Below are 21,730 nucleotides of genomic sequence, written 5' to 3' on the forward strand. Positions count from 1 at the left end.
TTATTACAATTAACCCTCACAACAGTTCTGGGACTTGCAGAATAGTCCCATTTCAAAGGAGGCAAAATAAAAGTTTGGGGCACTTTGACTTTCCCAAGGTCCCACGGCCAGGAAAATGGTGGTACCCGGCAAGGACAAATTGAGGGCAGGCTGATGGTAACACCCAAGTGCTTCCGTGGCCTCCCATTTCCATTGATAATCATCAAAGCAGACACCTATTGCTCTGTACTGGGCCCTGCTCCAAGTTCTTCATGCATACTTACTCATTTAACCCTCACCACAACCTCGTCAGGAAGGTACTGTTATTATCTCTAATGTAGGGACGGGAAAACGGAGGCATGGGAAAGTGGATCGTCTTTGGAGCCAGAATTTGAAACAAGGCAGCTTAGCTGAGTCTCTACTCAGAGCTACATTTCCTAAGAGAAATATTTCAATCATTTTCTCAGTCCCAACCCCTGGACCCCCTTCACCTCCACTAAGTCGGGGAACAATGCAGAGAACAATCCCCAGCTCATAAGGGAAGAATGTTGTGGCCCTTTTCCTTCCAAGGACCCCCAGGCCAGGAGATGGCAGGCATCAGTCAGGATCTGCTTTCCACCAATCAGCCCCTCATCTGGGGTAACTCTGTCTAACAAATGGCCCCTTCCTTCTCACTCAACTTTTCAGTACTAGATGACCCTTTTAGGAGAGTTTACCCTAAATTGAGCCTCTGGATCTAAGTGCAAGTTGATACAAAATAAAAATTAAAAAGTGGGGTAAAGACACAGAATGAAAAAGAGGACAGGTCATAAAAACCACTTCATGTTCTCCTTACCACGTCATGCGCTCTCCCACACCCACCAGCAATCATGTTCTGAGTACAGAAAACATCCCACTGCTTTTGCAACCTCTTCCTGACCCTGCTTTAGAAATACTGAAACCCCCAGCACTGAACCTTGGAGAAGCAGGAGGAAGGAGTCCAACTCTGCTGAAAGTCCCTTGCTTCTATTCCTTCAGGGCCTGCGTCTCATGTCCAAACCTCTGTGTGACCCTGACCTTGACCCCAGTTCCAGCAAAAAATGAGGAGATCATGTAATTTCTTCCAGTCACAGAAACCACAACTGCCTCACCTACAAGTCTGCTTGCCAGCTCACATGGCAGACACCCCATCTTCCAGCAGCTTCTGTTTAATGGTCATCCTTGGGAAGAGCCTTGCCCAGGATATATTTTTTTCACTAGTGACTTTCAGGGGTTCTGGGCAGAACCCTGGGTAGACAAGGATCAAAGTCCTCATCTCCCTTCCCCTGGGCTCATTTCAGCTCTACCACATTGACTGGACTCGCTTCTGAGACCTGAGGGTGGTAGATCCGTGACTCTGAGGAGGACCCAGGGGTGGACAAGAGGCTTACCACTAATGTCTTTTCCAACTCTGAAAGTGTGCAACTCCGAGACCAGAATTCCCATTATGATGAAGTTTTCAGTGAAATGCATTCACCGAGTTTTCTCCCTGACCCCTCAGATGAGCCCCAACATACCTGCCTGAGCAACTGAGACCTATTCATCCTCAGATACTAAGGAGGAGGAAAAGCATGAAAGATGTGGCCCCAATGTACCCCAGTGGATAACAAGTGCCCAGGAGAGGGGTCCTCAACCAGGTTGGGAATGGAGTAATCAAAACTGGACTTCCTAATTGTTGACATTGGCTCAAAGCTCCCATTCCTTCTAGAAAGAAATGGAAAGCTAAGCGATTTCCCTACAGAGAAAGAGATTCTTTTCTTCTTCTTAGACTTGGCACAGAGTGAACCACACGTGGGGCTCTCTCTGGAGCAGACAGGTCTGTGTGTCCACCAGCCATAACAGTACATGTACTAGTGTGCACACACCCTTTTCTTGCTGATTTTCATTTCATCATCCTTTCAACTCAGTCTGTGGCATGGTGAGTACTGTATGACCTACCTAGATCTTCATCTTTCATTTCTTTATTCTTGCATGTAATTTAGGCATAGTGTTATCATGGCTAGCTTCTTCCTTCTCCACCCCCTAACATATACCCTCTTTCTTTGTCCAGAACAATCTCAGCATTATTTCCCCCCAAAAAACTGGGTAGGGGGTAGTTGTAGGCAGAGAAAAAATTAGGGAAGGAGGGGAGAGGGTATACTGTATAAATAGTATCCAAGCTGCTTCTTTGTCCCATGGTGTCCCTAGTTCCTCTGTACATAGATATTTTAAACAGGGTGAGAATAGTTGAAAACTATTTTCTGCAGGCTACAAAGTCCAGAGTAAAACCAATAGATATTAGTTGTCTCAGAAAATAGCAAGATTAGAAGATAGCTTAGCATCACCTTTTCCAACCACCTTAAATTCCTTCTAGAATATTCTAAATGAAGGGTTTTCTAGGCTGTGATTGAATATTTTTCCTAATGGAGAACTATCTTCCATAGCAATTCACCCTCTCTGGATGGCTGTATGCTTATAAAATGCATCACTGTGCACAGCTGAAATATTCCCTATAGTTTTCAGTTGCTGGTCCTAAACCAGCTCTTCAAGCCATAGAAGATGAACCTACTAGGCCATTCACACAGGCCTCTAGAGGAGGATTTGGAGGGGCTGCCAAATGGTATCACTGTGAAAATTAGAAAAAGAAGCCCAGTCCTCCATACACTTCTCTCCCATCAGTCAGAAAGTTGTCATTAAAAAGTACAAAAATCTACAAAGCCTGTGTTTTTAGTGGGGGAGAAGGAGAGGAAGGAAGGCAGCCTGGGCTACAGTTAATTTTGATTGAGACTCCATAAACTTGTCAGGTATGATCAGGATTCCTACAAGGGCAGGAAGTAAGGCAGTTCAGTACAGACCTTATCTGCCACAGTGGCCTTCACCTGGGAAGAACAGCTCCCAGCACAGGGAAAGGGCCCATGGAAGCATGTGCATAGCTGCCTGTGCTCCTGCCAATGCTGCCTGTCTCCTCTGTCTGCAGCTCTGTGATTTCCAGGGACGCTGGCCCCCAGCACCACAGCCCGAAGCCCATTTGTAAGGCCTACCAAACATACTCAACCACCAGCTGAACAACGGGAAATTAAGTAGCAGATGGCCCAGTAGTGACAGGAAGGAGCTTACCCATGAAGGCCGTTCTTAACCAACCCTTTTGGGAATATGCATCACCTCTGATGACCTGTTAAAGTCAGAGATTGACACCATACAGTGTCAGGGGCTAGAAGGGTCACTCCATTAGAAACCAGCTACAGACTCATTCATTCTTGAACCAAGATTCATTCTTGGTTGACTGACCTATCACTCTTGGGTATAGAAGCAGCATCTTGGAACTGAGCAGAACTCTGAGGCGGGAGCCCCAGGCAGTGGGGCAGTAGACACATGGCTTCCTTAAGTAGTTTCCACTTCTTATCAGCAACAATTATTCCTGCAAGCTGCTTTTTTCCAGTGGAAACTCTGCCCTCAGCTTTGTCAACAAGATTTCTGGGCTGATTACTGCTCTCCAGGTAACAGGCAGTCTATGCCATGTCACTGCTGGAAAGTGTAGGCAGCCACAGTGGCCAGCGAAGCGTAGGGAACTGACCCCATCATAAGCTATAAAACCAATCTCTCCGGGTTTATAGCTGAGAAAACCAAAACCATCAGAGGAAAAGTGACTTGTTCAAGGCCATGTACCAAGGGAATGTGCTTTCCCACCTTAAACCCTGGTCAAGTTTGGAGAACTCTACTTGCCAGCCTGAGCTGCTTCTTCAAGAGTGTGGCATGGGGGAGAAATGGACTATGGGGTCAGCATGCATTTCATTCTTCAGTAGAGAAGAGTTGTGGAAAGGCCCAATAAGAGGCACTGATACAGACTGCATGGGGACTACCCAACACTGACTCCATCCTTACAACCAACACAGAGAATAAGAAAGGGCGAGGATCACTCACTTGCTCCTACCTGACCAAGTCCAGCTGCTGGCTCCAGTCTTCATGACCAGAGACATGGACAAGAACTCAAGACAGCCATGAAATATTTTAGAGAGAAGTGGGATATGCCTGGTCTGGTCTTTCCCTACTCTGGGTGGGTTTTCCTGAGATACTAGGATGGAGGTGTATCCCAAGGATATGTGCTACAGCAAAAGTTAGTGTGACTAGGGAGATTATTTGTCCAGTAACTTGGAGACCAAGAAATAGAGACTGGGCAGCCTCACAGGGAAAGCACCAAAAATACAGGGAAAGAAGGTCTAGCCTCCTCTGAGAATTCAAAAACTGCTTTTGCTGGTACAGCTAATGAATAAATGATATTTTCATTGAAAAAAAAATTTTAAAGCCTTCAAGACAACAGCAAAGAGCTGTTGCTTTCTTCCAGGACATTCCCAAGCCCCACCTTTGGCATCCCTTTGGCTTTGACATTAAGCATCTGTCTTAATGCTGGGATCCTTAGCTCAAATCCTCTAAGACCTGAGTCTCCTCTTTCTCAGACAGATTACTCCAAGGCCTTCCCCTACCTACCCAATCCACACTGGCCACCCATTTTCCTTGTAGGACCCATGCAATTTTGGAATAACTCATTCTTCCTGCATTGTGTGATAGGTCAATATCCCAACCTCAAGTCTTGCCAACTCCAAGGACTGGCAATCCTTGGCCTTATATCCCTTACTTACATCCAGTCACCTTGGCTAGCTGGGTGCCCTTGGCTACCCACCACTGTCCAGCATCCCCCAGAATTCTTTCCTATTTCCATGTCTATAGAGGAACATGAAAGTACCTGATTCTCAAGGGCTGCTGTAGGCCGGCCTCTGAGGAGCACTCAAACAGGGGCCTGGTACCTGCAAGCTAATAAAAGTTAGCTACCATTGCTAGAATTATGTTATAAGTGTATCACTGGAGAACCCAGGACAATGAGGAGAAAAGCTTCAAGGCCCAGAGAGGCTCTGCAGAGGACTGGAAATCTGCTCTTGGTCCTAAAAGGTCCACCCCAAATAAACATTTCCCAGAAAACCACATTTTTGCTGATCTGAGAAAAAACTGACCACCTCATACAGTGCAGCTCCCAAAATTTTGGCTGCTTCGAGTGGATGGAAATGGGTCATTTTAATCTCTTGCCCAAAAAACAGAGAAGATGAGCTGCAAATCTGGACTTCCCTTCCACAACAAAGACAAGGCCCGTGGTCCTCAAGGTGTTGCTGATTACTAACACTTTGTGTCAATCATTCTTCCTCTCCCTTTCTCATCCGGTGTCACCTCCCCCTAGGTCCCCCATCATCTTGTGCTTGTCCCCTGTCATGCATCTGTCCTCACTCTAACAGCACCTGAAACATGACAACCTCTCGGATGCCCCTGTATGTTATCAGGGCGGCAGCAGCCCTCACCCCGCTCCTGCCTGCCACCACATGAGCAGAAGGCTGAGGCAGGTGCCAAAGGACTGAAGCTGGCAGGTGGCAGGCAGTGAGGGCTGCAGCACCTGGAAGCAGCTTGATTCTACTATGGCCCCTCACCTAGACACTGGGCTGGTTCTGGCTCAGGGGGTCTGGACTCCTGGGTGCTCCAGCTCTCAGAGGCCTGAGAAGGCCATTTGCTTATTCTGTGGTAGATTCTGAGGCCTATGTCAGAATCAGTGAAGGGTCCCTGGGGTCCTCAGATGGGCAGGTCTGGGAACTCCGGTCCCACATGGGGCTGATATACCCACAGGCATCGTCTCCTTCTTCTGGATTATTAATGAGGGTGTAGACACTTCCCATATTCCTGAAGTTTCTCAGGGCCTGGGTCAAGTGGGAGGTTCCCTTTTACTTTAGAGGGCAGCAGCAGTTACCCCAAGTCAACTCTGGCTGCTACCTACTTTCTGATTAAAGAGATTTTTCAGATCTTCTGTTTCATTTGGTTTCTGGTTATCCTATGATCGATTTCCTCTTGGGGACCTCCTTGGAGGGCCAGAGAGGCTGCTGCATTTCTTCTTGACCTCACACTATAATGGGCATTAGTTCTGGCCTTGTTGTCTGATTTTTTTTTTTTTTTTTTTTTTCTTTTTTTGGTATTGGGGGATTGAACCCAGGGGCAAGTAACCACTGAGCCATATCCCTAGCCCTTTTTATTTTTTATTTTGAGACAGGGTCTTACTATGTTGCTTAGGGCCTTGCTATATTGCTGAGGCTAGCCTTGAACTTGCAATCCTCCTGCCTCAGTCTCCTGAGCCATTGATTACAGGCGTGAACCACCAGCCTGGCTGCTGTCTGATCTTTAATGGTGATCTCTACCCAGTTTTAAGTACCAACCGGCGAGGTATGTACTAAAGCAGGAGACACAACAGCATGCAGGACACAGACCCTGGTCTCTTGAAATTTACAGCCTATGGGGAGACAAGAAAGACCCTCCAATTCAATGTGACACACTGTGTGACATTCTAATCTATGGTGCAGGCAAGTGCAAGAGAGAATCGGAGCTTATAGGAGAGCCCCTGGCCTTGCCCTGGTAAGAAGACATAAGAGCAGGCTTTTTGGAGGAGGTCTATTCCCAACCTGTCAGCAGGGACAGAACAGAGCAGGAGAGTTTAATGTGGTAGTGGTAAGAGACTAACAAGGTTCTGATGTGGGGGATACTACATGTGCAAAGGCTGAGAGGCAAAAGGGAGAGGGCACCTTTGAGGTCAGAGACTACTGCAATATGGTTGGAGCAAGTGGGAAGTCACTGGGAAGAGATGAATCAACCAATCACACCCATTTTAAAAACCTGTAGGAAGAATGTTCCATTCTATTTTTTTTTTTTTACTGGGAACTTCTAGTAACACACTCAGTCTTAAATATCAGGAATTTAAAATTATTGTAATGCTATTTTGGAACTAAAGACTTCTAGAGCCCATTCAGATTCCAGTCTCGTGCCGTGAAGAAAATAAAAAGGAGCTTCTCTATCATTGGTTCATTGAAAAATGACCTCAGAGGTCAGTAGAGCAGCTGGTCTCTTCTCTAGCACAGCTGAGAGTCCTATGGGTGTACACCCAGAGTCCCTGGGGAACTGTTAACCCGGAACTAAAACCATAAGTAATTGAACTGGAAGGAAGAGGTAGAGAAAAGAGTTCTTGAAATTTCAATCCAGCTCAACAAGAAAAAAAAAATGTTTCATGAGAGAAAATCGAAAAAACAAACAGTTCAATAAGGGCAAATGGAAGCTGGAAAACTTGTCAACCACTATATCCTGTCAATCCTTCCCTCATTCATCAATCTGTTTAGGGAGCCCAGATATGGTTGCTGGGCACATGCATTGCTGATACCACACAGCCTCCAAGTCCCCAAACCTGCCTCCACCAGACCACTCAGCCCACTCTGGTCTCCTGGTCAACAAGGTCACTTCCTTGTTGCCAGGACTTGCTCTGAGGAAGGGCACCCGGCATGAATACATGATGCTCATAAACAACCTGCACCATGGACACAGGTGGAAAATCCCATATAGATGTAGGTAAATCTGAAGCACACCTTGAGACCAGAAGTCCAAATTCATTGTTGGCTAACATTACACAAGCCTCACCTTACCCTCAAAGCTATACTTAAAGGTAATCCTCTTATTTAAACATATGAAGCCAGGTATCATAATCTGTCTGGAGGATTCTTCCACAGGGCCACAAAGTGATAGAAGAGCTGCCTCTGTCCTGACCCATGAATCCTCCCCAAACTATAATCTACCTTCCTTGGCACTATCCATTCACCATCTTCCTCTTGCTTCTCCTCCTTATTTTTCTTTGGTACTCAGAGGTCAAGAGACAGCAGATTTAATTCACAGAGTAGTTTCCAATGAATGCTGCCCTAAGGACCCTGTCCCTCCTGGGAGTTAGCTGCCTGGAGTTCCAAAGCTGCCCTGAGCTAGGCTTGCTGTCCAACTGGCCTCTGTCCCAGGTAACAGAACTTCCACTCTCAGCTCTCAAACTCTTCCCTAAAGAAGGAATTTGATGGAGTAGCTCAGAGCATAGCTCAGGTAAAGGACTTGGGTAAAAGCCAGCTCCAGCCACTGGGCTGGGCCACCATTGTCAGTCAGAGCTTCTGCCAGTTGGTAGCCAATGGGAAACAACCTATGGGAGGAAGCCAGAGGCTGTGGCATTTTCCCTACCCCTGGGGGAGAGGCAGCAGCCCCTCCACCCACTGCTTCCCCTTCTTTTCCCAGAACTCTCCCTGACCTGAAAAACAACTCTGCAGCTGGGTTCTTCAGGAGCCCCAGATTGAAGTTTAACAGACAAAAATAATTCCCTTGAGTGAGCTATTTTCTGCCCAGCTCTTGGAATAATAGCTCAGGGTGACAGGCACTGGGGGTAGGCTTGAGAGGAGCTGGCCACAGGCCACCATCTGCTTAGGGCCCTTCCCATGTTCACTCCCTACTCCCCCTGGAGCCAGGATTTTCAGGGAGGTGGGGACCTTAATCCAGGGCTCAAACACTAACTGTATGCCCTGCCTGCTACCACCTGTGGACTCCAAGTGGGGACTGAAGGTGGCAGGATAAGGAAAGCCTGAGGGGGCCAGGAGTGTTAAGTCTCCATGGCTCCTGTTCTCTTACAGAATGGAAAGAAGAGGAAGAAATCACTGCTACTTTATTGCCTCAAACGAAGGATACTATACCATTTGCCTATCTCACAAGATTATTGTATCAACTGAGACAAAATATTTAAAAAGTGTTACAAAAGATGTTACACTCTATAAAAATGTTAGCTGTTATGTTACTGTTATTCCCCCAGGTATTTAAGAGCAATAGGATAGTATCACATATAAAGTGGAAGCTGTGAAAAGACATCTTGAAGAAGTCCACGAATCAAGATCATTTCTGCCAGCCTGAGGCCCTCATAACCTGGGCAAACAAGCGCAGCACAGGGGGCTGGGGTGCAGTGTGGTGGTGGAGAGCTTGCCCAGCACTCCTGAGGCCCCACACGGCCGGAGGTGGGCAGCGGCAGGGAGGACTTCCCTAGAGCGCAAGCTGTGAACCCAGCACATTCCAAAACCTTCCATTGGCTGTTTGTCTTTGGGGTTTTTGTTTGTTTTTGCTTTTGCTTTGTTATGCCTGGAGACCCTTTCCTTGACAGTTTCCTTTTGATTTCTCTCACATGACTTCCCTTCTAGTATCTCTGGGGAAATCCCTGAGTGGAAAGACCGAGTATGAAAGGAAGAAAGGAGGAGGAAAGGGAAGGGAAGGAGAAGGGGGTGAGAGGCACGGGGGTGCGGGGGGAGAACTCATTCAGGGATAGCATTCTGAAAAGTTTCTTGATAATTCACCAGAGAGAAACATTCTGCATTATAATGCATGGTGATCATTTATCCCCCTAGTGAGGAATTCTTACTAAAGGGGTTCCCCCGATGAAGTAAGCTTGAATCCCAATCCTCTTTCATCCCGCGCAGAACTCCTCTGCGGCGCCCTGGGCATGGCTTGTATTTGCTGTAAACAGTCCCCTTAATGGGTTTTCACTTTTCGCTACAGGGTCGAGCTGTGCAGTTTTAGCGGGTACAAGATATACCCCGGACACGGGAGGCACTACGCCAGGACCGACGGAAAGGTTTTCCAATTTCTTAATGCAAAATGCGAGTCAGCATTCCTATCCAAGAGGAATCCTCGGCAGATAAACTGGACTGTACTCTACAGAAGAAAGCACAAGAAGGGCCAGTCGGAAGAAATTCAGAAGAAGAGAACCCGACATGCAGTCAAATTTCAGAGGGCCATCACTGGTGCATCTCTTGCAGATATCATGGCCAAGAGGAATCAGAAACCAGAAGTTAGAAAGGCTCAACGAGAGCAAGCTATCAGGGCTGCCAAGGAAGCAAAAAAGGCTAAGCAGGCATCTAAAAAGACAGCAATGGCTGCTGCTAAGGCTCCCACAAAGGCAGCACCTAAGCAAAAGATTGTGAAGCCTGTGAAGGTTTCTGCTCCCCGAGTTGGTGGAAAACGCTAAATTTGCAGATCAGATTTTAAAATAAAGTTGTATCTGTAACTTAAAAAAAAAAAAAAGGGGTTCCCCCTGTCTTACTTTATGTAGCAGTCACCTGTGTGAACAACAACAACAAAACTGTCAGAGGACCCTGTAGAAGCTTACAGGCTAAACCTGGCTGAGATATATTCTGCTTACCCCCATTACCAACAGAGATTACAAATAGAGATTTCACTTTTGAAAAAAAATCCTACAGAAAAACTGGATTTTGCAGCCTCAACGGACTGCAGTCCCAGTGGCAAGCCCTCTGGCCTGAGGTGGGCCACCGCTCCAGACCAGGCTCGTGCCCCCCCAATCTATCTCATCAGGGTTTGCACCCCTCCATCCTCACTCCCTATTCCTGGCCCTAGTCCACAGTGGCAGCAGAGGTCTGTGTTCGGAGACATGCACTTAAAAGAACAGGCTCTGGAGGCAGCCTGCCTGGCTGGCTCCAATCCCTCATTTCTCCCTGACATTAGCTGTGGAACCAGAACCAATTACCTGCACTGTCTAAGCTTCTGTTTCCTCAAATGTTAAATAAGAAAAACAATAGCACCTACCTCCTTAGTCTGTGAGGATTCAACAAGATAATGCATATCAAGTGCTCAGCACGCACCTGGCACATAGTACCTGCTCAGTAAATGTTAGTAGTTGTTATTGTGCACAATTGGTACGAACACCAGGGAGAATCCATCTGAGCTCAGCCAAGCTTTGCAAGATGATTACCTATACAGAACAACTGCCCTTCAATTCTCCTTTCTAGCTCAGGGGACCCAGACTACATACAATCACATTTTCATCCAATAAACACCTTTTGAGCAAACTTGTTAGGCATTGTGCAGTGATACTTCAGTGATGGGATTCAGATCTGCTCTCAGGGGCTCACAGTAGAGTGGGAACAGTGGACAGTTGAATACATAATCATAGACTGTCAAGTGGAGCAAAGTATCACCCTCCCTGCACCAGCCCTGCCCACCCCTACGCTTGGCATTCAAGGAGGACCCGGGGTGAGTCTGACTTCTCTTTCTAGCCTCCAAACTTTTGGGGGCATCACTAAGGAGACACTCAATGATGAGTTAGCTCTGCTTCACCTCATTTCACAGGCTGTACACTGGATTTCAACAAAGTCAGATCGCAAATGGAGTTCATGACAATGGAATTTTACCTGAGGCAGCCCATCCTCCACTTCTTTACATCATGGCACCCAAGATGTGGGTGTGCTTGCCAAATAGGCTGGGCAGAGGTAACTTCCCACCCCTGGCAGAAGTCCGGAAATTTAGAGCCATTTGGAACAAAGAACTCTGCCCTAAAGGTGTTTTCCAGCATCTCCCGGCCAGCTTGGAACTGCCCTGTTCACCCGCCGCCACCACCTGCTGCCTCCTTTTCAGCCTTCCTCAGATGAGAAGGGAAGGGGAAAGGCTGAACTGAAGACACTTCAGGCAAAGGCAGGGGCCAAGCTGGACTTAGAAAGACCTGAATTGAAGTTCTGGTTCTGATTTAGTACCTCAATGACTTTGGGTGAGAAATTTTAGCCTCTTGATCTCTTTGAACTTCAGTTTCCTCATCCTAAAAGTAGGATAATATTACTTACTTCCTAGGATTAATGAAAGGCTTAAATAAAAAGAAATGTATGGAAAACATTAAACACAGTTCCTGGAACATAGTAAGTTATAAATAATGATTGGTAATACAATTTTCAGCTATTACATAATATGGTAACCTTATAAGGGTCAAAGGTTGGTGTAGATAGAGAAAGATGCTGGGTGGAGCTAGGGGTGGAGGTGGGGGCAAAAGAATAGGCAGGCCCTGCCTCTGAGCCTGGCATGGGCCTGATAGCCAAGGTGAGGCCCAGGGCAGAGGCACTTGCCTGCCCCTGGAGCTGACAGGCACAGACTGGCTGGATAATTACAGAGTTGAGAGCCGGGGTGGCCCATGCAACTGCCCAGCCAGCCACATTCTTTTGTTGCGTGGGTGGCTGGATGGGTGGGCAGTTAGCTGTTTATGTGACTATCAGGATGCTGGGTATATTTAACACCTCCTTTCTCCAGAACCTCCAGGCAGTGTGTTCAGCTCTGGGAGGGGGTTCTCTGGAAGGATTCTGCTCTTCTCCATGTCACCTCCCTTGTCCCCTCATCTCAACCCTCCAGCTACTCCCAGCTTCTCAGCTGGTACAAGACAGATGGCCAAAGAACAAGGCCAGACTCTGAATAGTTGGCTAGTGGAAACTATTAAACTTCAGCCTACCTTACCTTTAGTCTAGCCCTTAAATGATCAAAAAGTCATGGATGGGCTAGTTATGGTGGTACACACCTATCATGCCTAAAACTTGTGAGGCTGAAGCAAAAAGATAACAAATTAAAGACCAACCTCAAAAACTTAGGCAGTCCCTGTTCAAATTTAAAAAATAAAGACTTGGGATGCATCTCAGTGCTAAAGTGCTCTGGGTTCAGTCCCCTGTACCACGTGGACACATACAAAGGCCCTGGACAGAGGGGAATCCCATCACAGATCCAGCCCCATGGACTTTGATTTAGCTAGCACACCCATGGTTCTGATACTTCATATCTTTTTCTCAAAACTGATGCCCAAGGAAAATATATCTTCCTTCTAATTCACTTGACAAAATGCAACTCATTAGGTATTAATTGAGCACCTAGTATGAGCTCAGCACTGACACCAGGCTCTTGGCCCAACTAAAGAAACCACCAAATGTCATGGGATTCCTCACTCACTGCTTGTGAAAGCCCAGAGAGGAAGGGCTTCAGCTGCACCTGAAGGCAAGCATGGGACTCTTAGAGTCATGCTGAGGCAAGGATGGGGTCACCTTTGCATACACATCAGTCAGAAACCAAGTGCTTGATTCACAGACAATTCCATTATAGAAACTCATCTAATACAACGTTTTCATTTTAGAAATGTAGTCTATAGCAAGTGTTAAAAAAGATGATGGAAAAAATGTGACCTTTCATCCACTGCTCAAAGAAGTGCTTTTTGGTATAACTACTGTGGAGAACAGTTTGGCATTGTTTAGTAATGCCAAACACAAAATTCCATGTAAGCCAGCAATTCCATTCCTAGGTATGTGCCTTAGAGAGATTCTTACATGAGCATCAGGAGACAAGCCTAATATGTTCCTTGCAGTATTGTCCATAATAGCCCTGAACTGAAAATGACCCAAACGTCCATCAAAAAGAGGGAACACATAGAAGTTGTGGTATTTATATGATAGAATACTACACAGCAGGGCAAACTAATGCACGGTGGCAATATGCATCATATGAATATGATACCTCAGAAATATGATACCGAGGCTGGGCACAGGGGCTCTTGTCTGTAATCCCAGCAACTCCGGAGGCTGAGGCAGGAGGATTACAAGTTCAAAGCCAGCCTCGGCAACTTAGTGAGGCCCTAAACAACTTAGTGAGACCCTGTTTGAAAATAAAAAATAAAAAGAGCTGGGGTGTGGTTCAGTGGTAAAGTGCCCCTGGATTCAATCCCCAGTTTTGGAATGGAAATACAATACTCAATGAAAGAAGGGCATCACAAAGAGCACATGTATGTAAACTTCAAAGCTATGTAAAACAAAGGCATATCTGTTTTGTAAAACATACAGAGATGATACAAAGAAAAGCCAGGAAATAATTAACCAAAATTCACCTTGGAGTGGGGAACCAGGAAGGGGGATGCAAATGGGGAGAGGCAAAGCAGCTTTTAAGATACTGTAAATGTTCTATTCCTAACTTAGGTGTGAGTGAAGAGCTATATAATATTATTCTGTGATATACATATAAACACATTGTATTCTCTTGTGTGTCAGATGTATTTATTTCACAGTTAAAAAAAAATAAACAGAGAATTGAAGAACTGAGTCCCAGAGAAGATGAGTAACCTTTCCAACCTCATCATCTAATGAAAGGCAGAAAGAGAAATCAACGTACTGAATCTGAGTTTAGCCAGGTGCTAAGACAGCCATTCCTGAATTCTTGTGGGGTTTCTCACAATGACAGGTTTTGGGGCTAGTCAATTTAAAGACATTTGCAAGAACCCCTTGCCCCCTACCATTAAATTCCCAGTCTCTTGAATAGTGCCTGATTCATAGTAGGACTTTGGCCCATATATGCTGAATGACTGCACGTGCCTTTCAAGGGCCCAGTTTGTGCCAAGAACCTGACTTATTTGATCTAATCCTCACACAGTCTGACAAGGGAGTTATTATTATCCCCAATTTGCAGATAAGGAAACTAAGATTTTGGAGATATTAAGAAACTGGCCCAAGTTTACCAGCTAGAAAGCCAAGATTTGAACCCAAGAGTTGAACTTAGACTCTTTGTGTCTCCTGTTCTGCCAGGCTGCTGGCACAGCTTCTAACAGTGCTACCTAAAATCTCCACAAACTACACACTAAAGAGAATTATAGAAGAAAGGCAGAGGCAAAGAGTGAGAGAGAGAGAGAGAGAGAGAGAGAGAGAGAGAGAATTATAATACCTAGCCCAAAGTAAAGCTGTATAGATTAAATGAGAGTAGAAATCAACAGGGCCTGGCAGGAGGCTATCAGAAGAAGTTAAGAGTTCATTTCTCCTTCCAGAAGAACTAGGTTTGGGAGCTCTTTAGGGATAGCCAGAAGGGGAGAAAAGGTAGGCAAGGTGAATAGTTCCCTGTTGATCAATGGGATGAAGGTCTTTTTTACCTGTTGCACTTAGCACATAGGAGACTATCAATAAAGTGACTTGTTTGAAATGGAAAGAGTTTCACATTTGCCTTTCCGGTCATTCAACCTTATTTGATTCCTCAACATTAACTTCTCTGCACAACGTTACATCTCCCAGGTTCTTTTTCTTGCTGAGGAATATGCCTAAGACTGCCAGAGAGGTACTGAGGTCTAGAGGTGCTGGCAGAGGGAGCCTTCTGAGATGCCACCATTCCCAGAGTAACCTTTGGGCAAACTGAGCTTGCTCTCAGGTCAACTTGTTCAAACTAGTTAGTAAATCTAAGTCTGCTGCTCACAAACATTTATTGCAGGCCTGTAATGTGCATGACACAGCACTGAGTGCCCTGTGGCTGTCCTGTGAAGGCAGAGGTGGTAGAGTTCTGTGGAGGCTCTGGCAGCCTGCAGCCCTGCATGTGAGACCTGACTCTCTCCCTTACGAGTTATGTCACCTTGGCAGTTGCTTAACATCTCCAAGCCTCAATTTCCTCATTTGCAAGGTAAACACAGCAGTGATTCCTGACTCCCTGAAACCAGGAATGATGAGTCTGGGAGGCTGTGCTTGTGCTGTTCATAGCATTGCAACTGCCACCAAGTGAATGCCCAGTGAGCCGCTGTTCCTAGAACTACAACTCTGGCGCCAGCAGGTGGCACACACTGGATATGCCACTAGTAAAGCCATGAGCTTCCTTGGTGCTCCATAGTGTCTGGAATGTCACACCTTGCATAACACCTTAAAGCTTGTCATCAAAAGGCCAGTAAGAGGCAGCAGCTTCCTAGGAACAGGCCATTGGGTCCTGTCCCAACTCCACTTTCCCGCTGGTGCAGCTGTCCACACCCTGTGCAGGACCAGGACTCTCCCCTGTGCAGAATGAGGACTTTGTGTGGCATTTGGTTCTGGGAACACTGCTTAGTCTATTCCTTGGCATGGGACCTGCAGGGCAGGTTTGCAGAGACATGACACACACTCGAACTCACAGAGCGCCTACTGCTTCTGCCTCTCATTCCTGCCATGTACTCACCAGTCACGCCAGCCCTCCCTCACCAGTCCAGGGTCCTGTCACCTTCCCCTCCCCGCAAGTTGCTTCCCAGGTGGGATTTCCCAAGAGGCCTTCCCCTGCCCTTTTGTATCACAATGAGAACGACTTCCTTCCTGCCAGAGCAGAGGAGTCACTACAGTCATGGAGGAGATTCCACTCCCGCCATGCCCTACTCCCTAATTACTCAGATGTGAGACCTCTGGAGACTCTCCAAGGAGCCTTCCCTGAGCATCTGGACCACAAAGCCCAAGGACTCAGAAGAAGGGGGGCCAGTTTTTCTTCCACATGTCACCACCACAGGATGCTGTCGCTGCCACCAACGCCTAAAGCTTGGGTTGAGCAAGAACTGTCTGTCCCCACCCTGGACCATTTCCCCAACAGTCAGGACTCTCAACAGTCCTGACTGGGGAGTTAAATTCAGGGGGACTGACCCCATCTCCTGCTACACAGCTTGTCTCTGGCATTAGTCTCTACCTTGGTTGTCATTTCCCGGGATCTCAATTACAAGTGACCCATGTCCTTTATCTATTGACTACTCTTTCCTTCCTGGTTGTTTACCCACTGAAAGCTGGACTTTCCTGTTGGGTGGTATGATCCTCAGAGGTCTGGGAAGCTAGAAGGATAAAATGAAGAGGCGGAAGAAGGGGGAAAGAGGGAAGAGGAAGCATGAAGCCAAGTGAGTCTTAGCCCTACTATAAATCCCAGTTCCCCCAGGGAAGCGGAAGAGGAGTTGGCAGGTCTTCCTGTCCCTGTCTGAGGTGGGGTGAGGGAGGAAAACCAAAGGTGAGGCCAATCACAAGTCAAGGGTGAAGGGAAATCACATGGGTGGTGGACTGGGTCCTGGGAGAGGATGACTGGGAGCAGTGCTACCTTTGGGGAAAAGATTGGAATTGGCCGATAATCCCAGGGAGCAGGCTGGGGTGTTGGGGTGGTTCTTAAAATAAACTACCTCATCTTCCCCTCAACATTAAGCCTCCATCATCTCCTTATCACTGTGTGTGACCTCTGCTGGGTTTGGCGTGGTATTTACTAGGATGATTAAAATTTCTAGTTTGCCCTGGACAGTCTTGGTTGATGTGCATTACCCTGTCACAATCACGCAGAATATCCTGTCACTCCCCAGAGTACCTCAGTTTGAATGACAAATTATACAATCACTCTAGCATCTTCAGTGGGACACTGACACTGGGGAAAGTTAAGGTGAAATCAGAAATGAAGAATAGAAATAATTAGATAATGAAGCCCTCATGGTTTAGAGCAACAGCCAGAATGGCTTCAGTCCAGCTGGATCCTTCCAGAACTGGAAAGTGGTGAAGGGAAAGCCCGAGAGTGCTGCTCCTCCTGATTCTCTTCTGATTGTCTTGGGGGCAGAGACCTGGTCTGCTGGGATCTGTTTCCTGTCATTCCTTAGATGGCTTGGCACCATGCTGGGCATACAGAGGCTCTTAATCAATTTGGTCATTTCCTCACTTTCTTCTACTGCCTCCCAAATGGACCTGCAGCAAAAACTAATGGAAGTTGGAGCCCCAAAATTCCCTAACCAGTCATAAATCTGAACGTTATTCAAGCACTTCCTGGCCCTGACTCTGTAACCAGGAGAATCCCACTGCTGCACAGGCAACAGCAGGTTTCTAGCAGAATTTCCAGAGGCTGTTGTCAATCAGAATGGTTTCCATAGGATGTAGGGTAAAGAGGTGAAAAAACAGAACTTCTTCTCATGTCTTGGATACCATTTGGTATAGCCCATCAGGCCCCAGGCCTTCTTTATCCAAGGCATGGGCTTTGGACATTGCTATCTGTGCTAGGGGTAGAGGGTAGAGGTCCAGGGGGTCTTCTGGAGCTTCTTCTATAATTCAGTCCCCAAAGGAATCAGTTCTGAGACCAAATAGAGGAAGAAGACTGGAAAACCATAAACCCAAATAACCAACACACCCCAAACAGCACCTGAACCTACCACAATACACAAACAAAATCTGATGGCCTTGACTGAAGTGGAGTGAGGGGTCAGAAAAACTTCCTCTCTGTCTTTATTTCCCTTCTTTCTTACTCTATTTTTCAGTCCCTCTTTTATCTTGGTAAAGGACCAAGTCATAGCTAATCAGGACCAGCCAAAGCCAAAGACATGGGACCCAGCCAGAGCACAGACTGTGAATTCCCCAGCTTTTTGCAGTTTGAGTCAGACCAGCAGCCTTGTTGGCCTCCCTGAATTCCTCTCAAACAGGTCTAGAGAAGCTACTGAGTGGGGAGTCATGGGCTCTGGGGTGCCTTTTTCTGCTCAAGGACCTCTAGCATCCAAAGCAAAAGCCAGAGAGAATTTTTCACTTTTACTACCTCCTGGTCTGGCTACATGCCAGTCCTGAAACTACTTCAGAGGGACCCACAATTCCCTCCAGCACTCCAATGGTGAAAGGATGGGGAAAGGTCCCCCAACACACAACACTCTTGGTTCACAGCATTGAGGCTCCTGTGTCCAGACAACACGTCCCCACCTCAGCAAACTACCCCCAACTCTCTAGACTGGGTTAAAGAATTATTTGCATTTTGTGGTTCCACAATCCTTTCAATTTCTTCTTCATGCCTACCTCACTAGCAGAGGTGGGCAGCTAATAAGATCACTGAGCACAAATGGGATGAAAAGCTGGAAAATTCTGCAGTGCTGGGATGTACCTCTCAGTTCTAGAGAAGGATAAGAGATGTGGATTTACCACAAAGCCACAGTCCCTTCACAGTCAACTCTTTCTGGAATCATCCCATAGCCATCAAATAACCATTGCTGTGTTGGGTGTCTGAACCCCTGCCCGCCACCCAATGGCCATGGGAAGACCGCCTTCCAGCAGGGAGCCACAGCAGAGCTGAACTCTGCCCGGGAGAACTTCTGCAATGCTCAGAAAATGCCTGCCCAACTGCTTGCCTGGGCTCTGGCCCCTCTGGCTGCAACTGAGCCCAGACAGGAGGCTGACTCACTCACCACACAGAGGAGGAGGAGGAGAAAGAGGAGGAGGAGGAAGAGGAGGAGGAGGGAGAAGGGCCTAGGTTCAGAGATTCAAGATCCCCATAGCCCAAGCAGACTGTCTTAGCCTCTGGTTCATGGGAGGGTGCACAGCTGTCCACAAGCCCTGGACATGGCACACAATTCCCTCTTAGATATTTCCATTTAATTCTCTCCCCCCACCAACAAACTAGGGGCCCCTCACTCTCCAAGCAGAAACTACTCCTCAGGACTCCTCCCGGTTTACATGCTTGCCCTTGAGTTCCTCTGGACATCTATGGACAGGTTCTCCTGAAAAGTTAATCCAGTGCACCAATTACGTCTCAAATCATTGGTTGTTAAATTCAAGAAAAGAAAAATACTTTACGTAAAAGACACAACTCCACTATCACAGGTGGCCATACGCGGGTCCTGCAGGATAATAAATAAAGCCACACACACTCCACCCCCAGAAGTCCTTAGCACCATCGACAGCCAATCGCACCCGTCCTTATTCTTCCCCTCCATGCCAAGACGCCCGATGGAGGAAGGAAACAAATGGGTCTAGTTGCCCAAGTGCTAAGTACTGTCCTAGCTGAGCACTTCTATGTTGAGTTCCCTGAGCATCGAGGAGACGCTTACTCCTCGCCAGCTTGGCAAGAACTTCAACTTTTTCAGACCTCCGTGCCCCCTCAGTGTCCCAACCTCATGGCACCACAGCCCGGATCTCAGTCGCTAAGTTTTGCTCCTGAGACTTACACTCAAGTGCTTGAACACGGGCACTCTGATCTCCGGATCTCCGAAGCCCCGACCCGGGATCCAATCCCTGTCCTAGGACCCGCTTCCCCGCAGCTCCCAGGTCCGCACCTGGTCCGGCGGGTGGACACGAAGGTTGGCGCTCCCGGCGCCTCGGATTCGGCGGCTGCCTTTTGACAAGCACAGACTGCCCAGCACCTGGCCCCGCCCCTCGAAGGGACCTGCCCCCGACCCCGCCCCGTTTACTGGTCCCGCCCACAGGCTCTGTCCTCTCTTGCCAAGCTCTTCCTCTGCGTTGCAACCATCTTGACTTGGAATCATCCACTGCACTGCCGCCTTGGAGTCCTTACCTGATGAAACCTCCCTCGACTGCCTCCATAGGGCCAAGCATACTTCTGCCCCCTGTGGGACGGATTTTTCGATGATTTCGTACGTGCAGATCCACGTTTCTGCCTGCGATAATCGATGATGCCTCCCCGCCACCCCTGCTGCCGTGGTTCTACCCAGCCTGCAGCAGACGCCTCGGCCAGGTGCGTCACCCCCACCTGGGCTGACCCGGCCCAGGCCTTGTCTCGGCAGGGCACTGGGGGGCGCCTGCCGAACCAGAGCTCTTCTCTCTGCGTTCGTGGGAAATCCCGGGCGCCGCTGGCAGCCGTGTTACTTCTGCAGAACGCCAGGGAGCTCAATCCAATTCCAAGAATTAGGATGAAACAGCACACCCGGTCGAAGTGGAGCCTGGAGTTGCATCACCTCTACCACCGACGTCCCCTTGGCAGCGACAGCCCCAAGCACGTTCCTGGTCCATCGCTAATCTCATTCTGGCGCACTTAGTCTTAGCTTCCCCGATCCCTGGTCTCCCCCTTCCCTACCGTGACGTTGCTGTAAAAAGTACATCCTGAGTCCAGGATTAGTGAATGACTGTAGAAAATTCGCCACAGAAATTTTTGGCTCAAACTGAACATCACTTTGCTTCCCAATATACGCACTCAATGCTAGAAGAGAGGTGAAAAAGACAGCTTCTTAGAGCTCACTGTCCAGTTGAAGAATGTTTAAATAAATAGTAATGACAACATATATGAAACAGCATGTTCCAGAATAGAGATGCCCACAAAGTCATCCAGCAGATGGTGACCTCTTTTAGGTAGGGAAGATATTACTGTTTGCCTCTTGCAGAGGAGAATGCCCAGGTTGAGGGAACAAGTCCAACAGGCAGGAAATCGAGGCATAGAAAGGGTAAGTGATTTGCCTACAATGACCCAGCTATTCAATGAAGGACTAGTACCAGAGCCCAGCAAGCTTGCTGGTGTGATGAACCAACTTAGAGACAGTTATTCCAGACTGATAGCCAGCCTTTCCCAGCTCTCAATAATTGGATCCCAAGAAATGGACTGAGGCTAAATACAAGGTAGAAATTTCAAATGGTGAAGTTCTGCAGTGAAGCAGGAAGCAGTTCATTAAGGCACTGTCTATGGCAAGGCTTAAAAAAGAAAAAGAAGAAGAAGAATAAAGAAGGAGGAGGAGAAAGGAGGAGGAGGAGAAGGAGGAGGAGGAAGAGATAGAGGAGGAGGAGGAGAAAGAAGGAGAAGAACCTATTGTTAACTTGGGAATAGATCATCAATTCCAAGAAAGAGATGAATGGAAGTATCCCTTTGAAGGCTCTACCTGTCTGATGAATGGATTCTTCATTTTAAGGAAAGTAAAAGAAATACTCCCCTTGCTTAAAGCATCCTGAGAAAGTTAGCAGTGATACTCATGGGAAGAAAAGTGTAAGAGACATCTCTAACAGCCAACTACCTGGGGAAGTCCCATGAGCCTCTGGCAGAGGTTGATCACTCAGAAATCACTTTTTATGGTGTTTAAAGGGCATGGCATCTTGCAAATAAACCTTACCAAAAGATAATGGAAAATGAGTAATAAGTATTCCATAGTTGTTGACTGTGACTCTTTTCACAGTTTTTGGTTGAAGCAGTGAAACTAGTAGTTAACATGTATAAAATGTTTTAGAGTATAAAAAGGATTCTTTGGAATATCTTTTTGTTGTTGTTGTTTTTGGTACTGGGGTTTGAACCCAGGGTTGCTTTACCACTCAGCTACATCCCCAATCCTTTTTCTTGCTAAGTTACTGAGGGTCTTGCTAAGATGCTGAGGCTGCCCTCAAACTTGCAATCATCCTGTTCCCAGGTCCCTGGGATTAAAAGGCATCTGCCACCACACTCAGTCAAAATATTTTATTCAATCTTTATTATAACCTTTTGGGACAGGCAGAGTAGAAAATACTCCCCTATTGTACAACAGAGTGCAGAACCATCAACATTTTTACAGCTGGGAAATGATAGAGCCACTTGAACCCGGTCTTCTTTCGGAATATCCTTACTGTTCCAT

The 21,730-nt window shown here is 47.1% G+C and overlaps 2 protein-coding genes across 3 annotated transcripts in view; one reads left to right on the forward strand and one right to left on the reverse strand.

Annotated features, from left to right (window-relative positions):
- The window catches only part of VDR (vitamin D receptor), a 57,500-nt gene extending 37,970 nt beyond the window's left edge, over window positions 1-19,530 (reverse strand). For both annotated transcript variants that reach the window (XM_079139628.1, XM_079139629.1), the window contains exon 1: window positions 19,352-19,530. The gene's annotated coding sequence lies outside the window, so the exon portion shown is untranslated. The remainder of the gene's footprint in view (window positions 1-19,351) is intronic.
- On the forward strand, window positions 9,386-9,921 carry LOC306661076 (large ribosomal subunit protein eL24-like; the record flags this gene model as incomplete). The annotated part of the gene is made up of 1 exon (XM_079139890.1): window positions 9,386-9,921. A coding segment is annotated over one exon (480 nt), but the record flags the coding sequence as incomplete, so codon positions are not given.
- Window positions 19,531-21,730: the final 2,200 nt, after the last annotated feature.

This window comes from Sciurus vulgaris (assembly GCF_902686455.1).
Source record: "Sciurus vulgaris genome assembly, chromosome: 5".
NCBI classification, from domain to species: Eukaryota; Metazoa; Chordata; class Mammalia; order Rodentia; family Sciuridae; genus Sciurus; species Sciurus vulgaris.